General features: G+C 38.3%; 1 protein-coding gene across 3 annotated transcripts in view; it reads left to right on the top strand.

Moving 5' to 3' along the window:
* The window catches only part of LOC111347269 (sodium channel protein 1 brain-like), a 48,534-nt gene that overhangs the window by 20,978 nt on the left and 19,697 nt on the right, over nt 1-7,859 (top strand). For 2 of the 3 annotated variants that reach the window (XM_088762773.1, XM_088762774.1), the window contains 2 exons: nt 6,657-6,784; nt 7,268-7,348. In XM_088762773.1, the coding sequence (XP_088618899.1) occupies nt 6,657-6,784; nt 7,268-7,348 (209 nt within the window). Of the gene's footprint in view, nt 1-1,491; nt 1,983-6,656; nt 6,785-7,267; nt 7,349-7,859 lie in introns of those variants that run through there. The other variant, XM_088762772.1, reaches the window with a different exon arrangement.

Here is a 7,859-nt window from a genome sequence, read left to right as displayed (position 1 = left end):
GCACTCGTTCGCCAGAAATTAATCAACAGGTACGAAGTCCCAAGCCCAGTCTAAGGGATCGAAGACTTCTGTTGCTTTTTTCTTGTTTTTAAGAGTCTCCTGTGTACAATTTCGGTGACACAGTGTTGCCAACCAGCTCGTCAACTTCTTGGCCTGCGGCAAACAGATAAAAACTTTGACGTGTTAGTGAAAGTTGTTAAAAATTGCCATAATTGTCTGAGCAGAAGGGTCTTTCGGTGAACTCATGTTTTACCGGTGGCAAGTTAATGATATCGTAGACCGTGTTTCGGACTTCGCTAAGTCGATAAACACTGCCGGACTTTAATTATTTTGCACAAAGTTGAAAAGTCATCGAAGTGTTCCTGATAAAGACAAAAAAAAGAACGTCAACGATGTGAGCTTTTTAAGGCCTATTGTCGTAAGTAATAACTCTAAGGTAGACGCTGATGTAAATTATGAAATTGCGGCGAGGAAAATTTGACTTTTTCGGGTAACGTTTTGCATATTCATAGTGTAATTTCGCACCTTTCGATAAATGTTCTGGGATTCACTGCCACCTGTTTGTGTTCACTGTAATTGATTTCGTCTGTTCGTCCTCCTTCAAACTCAGCATTCGCACAGTCGTTTTTAATCAGTTCAAACAAATTCGCTGTTTCTAAGGATAGGTCGGGTCTTAGTTTCGCAAGCGGTTTGAAATATTTTTTCGTAAAATGTTTCAAAGTGATAGCGAGTTCTTGTTTTGAGTTGTCCTAGCGGTGGGTAACTCGCTGCGTTGTATTGGTGCATTGCTGGCAAATAATTCATCGAATAATGAGATGAAACTCGAGAGCGAAAAGTAATGAATTAATATTAAAATGCAAAATAACCAACGGATGAAATTGAAGCTATGTAATTTGTGAAACTTTCGCTTTTTGGCTTATATCGACTGGAATCGCATCTTGAAGCTGATTTTCCAAAGTCTAATACGATCTTGTGGAGTGTGGATAGCTGTGTCGGTCGCTATTGTTTCAATGAAGTTATTAGCTACTATCCACCCACGATGATGCCGAAAATAGTTCGATCAATTTTGTTTCCTTTCGTTGGTTTTCTTATATCTATTTCGAAGTGAAAATTAAAAAAAAAATCTACTTCTCGACCTTTCATTCTACGAGTTCCCGTATTACGCTCTCTGAACTCATTAGATATCGAAATGTCGTTCTGGTCATTTTCGCGCTGTGAGGCTCTCGGCAAAAGTGAATATGAAGTGGATAATTTTTTTTTCGCAACACCTAACGCATGTTGGCGTTAGATTCAAACCGAGGGCAGGCCGCAAAAATGTGGTGTTTGTGAAGCATAATTTATGTCAGCCACTTCGTGCGGGGAAAACCGGCGTTATTATCATCCAGCCAATCAGAGGCCTAATGTCCAGAGTGACGTGAAAGCCATTGTATCCCAGCATGCCCAAGGTACAGACAAGCAGCAGACCAGGTGTAGGATTATTTCTAATGAAGCCGTGTTTACCAGAACCATCGTCATGGCGAAATGTTGTTTTTCCACCAGTTTTTGGGATTCCTGAAGGCGCTAAGCGAACAGATTGCGAACCTGCACTGGCTGCTAGTCCTTGGATTGTTAACGTGCATTATCGACGACGTCTCTTGTCGGGTACTCAGCGACTTTGTGCTGTGTTCGGGTCGCGAGTAAAGTGGACTTCAAATGTTATGTCAGTGCCGTAGAAGAACGGCAGGTGGACTGTGTACCAGAAATTCACTTGCAGCAGTAGCATCTTCAGAAACATGATAGCCGCTTCTGCCGCAGTACGAGCTCACCATATGAGAGAACATGAAAAACATTCTAGAGAAGAAGCTCTCAGGCGCTCTCAATTAATTTTTGGCGATGGAGACGGTCAGGATCTTCAAGCCGCCGAAGAACCCTATAAACCACTGGCGGCGCACTATTTACTAGTACCGTTTAAGGATTGCGATTCCAAACCCCAAGATGGACAAGTAAGTTGTGTTCAATATCACTTCGGTTCGTCACCTGGCACTCGTTCCCAAATGCGTTTGATTATAAAATCAATTTGGCCTTCTCCAGACGGAAACCTTTGCCGGGGCGGTTAGCTTTTTTGCCAGCTTGCTGTTCGCGTTTGAAGTTATTCGACACTACAACAGATTTTCGGCCAACGGCTACACCGGATTCGTTATGGATGATTTGTCCGGCTTTCGTCAGAGGGAAGTTTAACGGTTTTCGAGCGAATTTCCCTTTCTTATGTGATGTTTTTATCCGTGAAAATCGGCAAGGAAACTTTATACATACACCTTAAGCATGCGTAAATATTTAAATATTATGCGAACTGAGTCGCTGAGTAGTGAGTGTATTTTACTTATCTTTCGACGGCTGATTCTCGCACTTTCGCGAAAAGTAGTACTCAGAATTTGATTCTTCATCTTACGCATGCAACGTTATTGCTGAAATCGTCGGTTGAAATGACTCTTTCTTACTGGAATTTGATAGTAAAAAATATTCGAATTAATTATGACTTCCTCATTGCGAGTCAGCACCGAAGACCGATTGTCGCTTTTGGAATAATATGGACATTCCCCATAATAGGCCGTGTTGAAAAACTCGGAGAAAACCTCGCTTTGAAATTCGTAACATTTACAAGCGAGCCAGTCAGTAGGTTTCGTTCGTCCTTTATTTTGTGTGTAATTGAGTAAGTGGATATATCGTCGATTCCGAAATCGCTTTCTGAGACAACTCTGTTTCGTTCGTTTTCACAAAAATGAATTATGTCCGATTGCGATTAATTCGTTTTTCAATTTAAATACTGCTGTGACAGAAAGAGATGGAGTAAAGTAAATTTGGACGGTAAATTTTATTTTGTAGTGATTATATTGAAGCTGGAGTGTATCGAACGGCGAGGGCATCATGTCTGCCGTAACTAAAGCCCTTCCGTCGATGTTCGGTTGAACTTCACAGGCAAACAATATCGTGAATTAAATGCTTTTCTTTCTTCAAATGTCATACAGCAATGGAAAAGTCAAATACGACTTCTTTGTTGTCGAATTTCGATAGCATTTCCTTTATTTATTTATTTTTTATCTCGGTAAGCTTTTCAATGCCTAAACTTGGACATTATTCGTATAGTTGAAGAATATTGTGAATTATATTCTGAACATTGGACAAAACGATCAAAATTCGACGATAGAAGCTGTACTTTTGCCTCTGAGAAATCTAAATCACTTTGTATTTCGTTTGTGTTATTTTTTAATCAAAAGTCACTCGTGCTTTCGTTAGTTCAAGAAAAGGCGGACTTGCGTTTTGACTTCATAATTTTAAGACTTGTGAGTAATAACTGAGTAATAACTTTTTCGTTAAATTTTCGCACACTTAGGCGAATTATTGTTGAATATGCGTAGAATTTCTTGGCTACGCTGTAAATACTTTCAGGCGAGATTCGGAACCGCAGCTTCGATGAATATTAATAGTTTCTTTATCAAGAAAATGACAGTTCTTTTAATCTATCGCAAACTAAGCTTCTCTGCTTTACTTTAACAACGAGGATGAACATAAACCCGACAGAGTGTCTACAGCGACGAAAAACAAACCCCATTTTTTTATTCTTATTTGCAAGAGAAATGACAGACCACATTTTGCACAGATTTTTTACGTCCGTTTTGAACTTGATTTCGGCATGTTACATTTGTATTCCAGCAACCTGCTCGCCTATAAATAAAACAAGAATTACGGAAGACCGCAAAATTGGGAGGGGTTTGAAAGAGACTCGAAAAAGCATCTGATGATGAAACAATATTGTTTAGACAGGAGAATTGCCGCGAATTTACAGCTTACAGATAGCGACAACTCTACCAATCGGACAAAGTGATGTCCAATACATTCCTTTGAACCTCGTTCATTTTTTTTTCGTGTAAATATACCTGTCACACATTCTTAAATCATAAAGGCACCCGTTCACTTTAATCGTTTTCCATTTCTCGAAAAGAACCTGCTCTTGTTCGATATTCGCAAACATTCCTTTTGTAAGCAAATGTTATTTAGTTTCAGGGCGGCTGGGAGATGGGTCTTTCACAACTCTCGATGCCACTATAAATGAAATATTAATAGTGTAAATTTTGCCCTTCAAAGAATTGATTTACATACTTTCAATAATTTATCAAAAGCTTTTGTTTGGGCCCTTTTCCCCATTTGTTAAGTTGATAAAATATTTAAATTTCGTTGCTTCGCCGAGTGACAGCCTAATACCTTGTTTACCTAACTGAAAATTGTACATGTCTTGAGGATTTTCATACCTTTTTCCCATTTAATGAGAACTGCAGAGATATTCAACGTCAATTCGCTAGTTTTTTTCGTTGTTTTGTTTAAACTGATCGAGTATCGTTTTTTATTGCACTGTTTTTTTAGACTATGGCCGCCCAATTAGTATGAAATTGAACCACATCGCCTGAAACTCTTGTAAATGCCATGTTGCAGTGAAAACTCGAATCACAGGCGAATAATTCAATTTCGCTGATACGATCGGCGGAATAATTTTTTCTTTGGTTTCGATCGATATTGAGTTTACGGAGCTATTGTTTGCTTGTGTACGGTTTCTTTTAGACGAACAGTGGGAATTGCCAAGCGGATGCAAAAATTTACGTTAATCTCACGTTGTCTTGGCTTTTGTACGATTTTTGAATCCTGTTATTTCTATCCGCGGGAGTTTCAAAACATGATCTTGTGAAGGTGGTAGTGATTTGTAATTTTCCCCCAAAAGTCATGTTTGAGGCTTCAAAATGTGGGTAGTTTTGTAGAAAAGAGACTCTCTTGGTGAGCATGGCTGCCTCTCTGTGAAAAAAAGACATGAACACGGGAGTGTTTCAAAGTAGTTAACTTGAATCCTCCTCCTCTAACCAGCAGGAATTTGAAACTGTTTTCGTTTGGTTGTTACCAGCGCGAGAAAGCTTTGTCCGCTATTTTGACCAAAACAAAGCTGTCTATGACAAAAGAGTCTCTTTCATTGAACGCTACCCCCCGGTGGTTGCAAATCTAGGAGTTGAATAAGAAATGGAGTAATATTTAGGGCCCCCGTTGAGGAGGGAACGACAACATCGAAGACGACAGATGTTTTAATACTCACGCTATGTTCCTAATATTCTCAAACTGAGGGAGATGTTATGTGACTAACTCCACGTCGAATTCAATACAGCTAAGATTAGGCTTGTTTTGTCACCTAGGTGAATATAAACACCTTCTCTTAGTCAAGACTTTATCGAGAAATCTTCCTCGATAGTGTACCTCTTCACCCGGTTACCTCAGCAGAAGCGTTAGTCAGGGAGGTTCGCGCGGTTTTTTAGCAATTTATTTTGACGAGACTTGGACGTAATCAGTACGATGAAATTAAATGAGGTACCGCTCCTCTGCGGGAAAGAAAAAATATTTTAAAGTGTTTGTGTGAAGTTGATCAACACGCTTTCGTTGATGATTTTTTCGCTCCGCGGAACGCACTGGTTGCGAGAATGCAATTTCCAAACTTCTGTTTATGTGGTACAATCGTTCACAAAAGCGTCAAAGGATGGAAATAAATATACTTTAGAAGACATTCAAATTTAGTTACATTTCAAAACTGGGGTCTAATTTCGTATTAGTTGAAAAAAAAATTTATCCTTTTGTTCAACTATTTTCTTATTTATTAGAAATTAAAAGTAGCGCTCTTGCTATTTGTCCAAATTTTATCAATTACCTTCTGGATTTTCGTTTTGGAGACACATACCCGCGGCATAATAAGTAAATTCACTTTTTAATTGAATGTAGAGTATCAGCACCAGTGACATGATATTCTTCTTGTCTAAATTTTCGAGATGAGATACTTATCAGCCAATCGTAAGCTCTGCCGGAAAAGAGCGAATACCGCATTCACCGTCCCTTAGCTAAAATTACGCCGAACTGAAGTCGTCAATAGAATAGGCGCGCTATTTTTATTTGGTGTCGTTCGTGAAGATTTGATTCGACTTTCGATTGATGGCTAGATAGCTTCCGAAATTGCCTCGAACTTGCAAATTGACATCGAGTGAAACTCGGAAACACTCTTTGGTCATCTTACATACATTTTCCAGTTATTCTATTTCCGTCCACCGATATGTTTGTAAACTGCACCGGAATATTTGTCTTTATTACAACCAAATAGATTACTTTGCCTTTATCCATGCGACAAGCTTTCAAAAGATTACAGCAAAACCTTTTCCGTTTACTAATTTAGGAACCGCAGTCAGTACATTTTATTGTAAAGTGTTGTCATAAAATATTGCCGTTCCCGCTCACGTTTCAACTAACCCTGGTAGTCTTTAGACATTTCTTTTCAAAACTATCCATTTAAAGTTGCCCTCAAGCATTCGTATGTATTCCAAAATAAATTTCATTTTGCCGGATATATATAGCTAAACTATGACGGCCTCGAAAAAGAAACTCCGGAAATTCAATTATTTCACCAGAGGGCCAAATTAGGGTGTGATTGACGCAATAAATTCTCGTTACTGAGTCGTAGAATGTATATTTCTGATTATGTAACTGCGGATTATCCTTCATCAAAGTCGATTTAATTATTCTTTGTGTCAGCAGTGAAGTTTATATCCATGATATTCTTTAATTTGTGTTTTGTTTGTTTGTTTGTTTTTTTTTTTCAGACGTTCCTTATTGTTGCGAACAAGTTTGGTAAACAGTATGTGTATCGTTTCCATGCCTCGGACTCGCTTTATCTCTTCAGTCCCCGCAACAGGATTCGGAGATTTGTCCTTTTTCTAATAACACATCAATATCCTTTTTATTACATTACAATTTACGAACAGGTATTTACGTTAATTGCATTATGTTTTAAATTAGAAGCCGCGAAACCTGCTTGTGCCAGGCGTTTTTTGAATATCAGTGTTTGTGTTTGTAATATCCCTGTAAGTGATTGTTGGTAATATTTTGTTTATTTATTTGTTTCGTGTACAATTGTTTTGTGAATGTGATTATGCCTATTACTGATGTAAAGTTACCTTTTGGCTTCCTCTTAGGTTTTGTCCACGTAAAGTTACTGTCCTCAAAAACTTTCATTATTTTTCTTATTTATTTATTTATTTCTTTTTGAGACGTTTACCTGTTGTCCGATGTTTTCACATTTCCGCAACCACTTCAGGCCTCTTCTTTGTCATCTTAGCGTGTTGCTGTGTTGTTTGGACATCTCTTGTATCTTGCTAAAACCAATGCGTTTAAATTTATTCTCGTGTTGTTACATTCCTTGACTGCATCTCAGGTATTTTGAACTTATTATTTTGTTGACAATTTTAACAAACTGTGTGTTCCTAGCAATGAACAATCCACCGGACGAGGCTGAGTAAGTAGGAGATTTCTATTATGTTTAATGGTTTAAAAACGAAAATTCCAGCGCGGAGAAAACTTCGAAAAAAAATTTTCTATCGCAGTTAAGGTAAAAATCCAGGAAACGCTGTTACTATTGCTTCGTGTTCAAACTCACTGCCTAAAAAGATTTCCGACCCTCCCTCCCCTCCCTCCCCTACCACATGTAATGTTCTGTTCCTGTTCAACTGTTCAAGATTCCTAGCGAGATCATGAACATCCCAATTATCGAATCAACTTTGATGGCAGTAACATGTGAAGGTAGTTTCTGTTGGCTGTCAGCTTAGACACAAAGCATTTCACCTCTTTGCTCCTTGTGTTCACCGTTTTTCTCTAGCAAACGAAAGAAAAAGACGTTAGACGAAATAGCGTACTCTCCACAAACGTATTGATTTGTTATGAAATCTAGAAAGAAAATGAACGAAATTATTTTCACTTGTTCAACAGAAAAGCGCCTTACTTGTTCTAATTGCTTTATATGTTTAACT

This window comes from Stylophora pistillata, chromosome 6, assembly GCF_964205215.1.
Source record: "Stylophora pistillata chromosome 6, jaStyPist1.2, whole genome shotgun sequence".
NCBI classification, from domain to species: domain Eukaryota; kingdom Metazoa; phylum Cnidaria; class Anthozoa; order Scleractinia; family Pocilloporidae; genus Stylophora; species Stylophora pistillata.
This window is presented reverse-complemented; position numbering and strand designations above follow the sequence as displayed.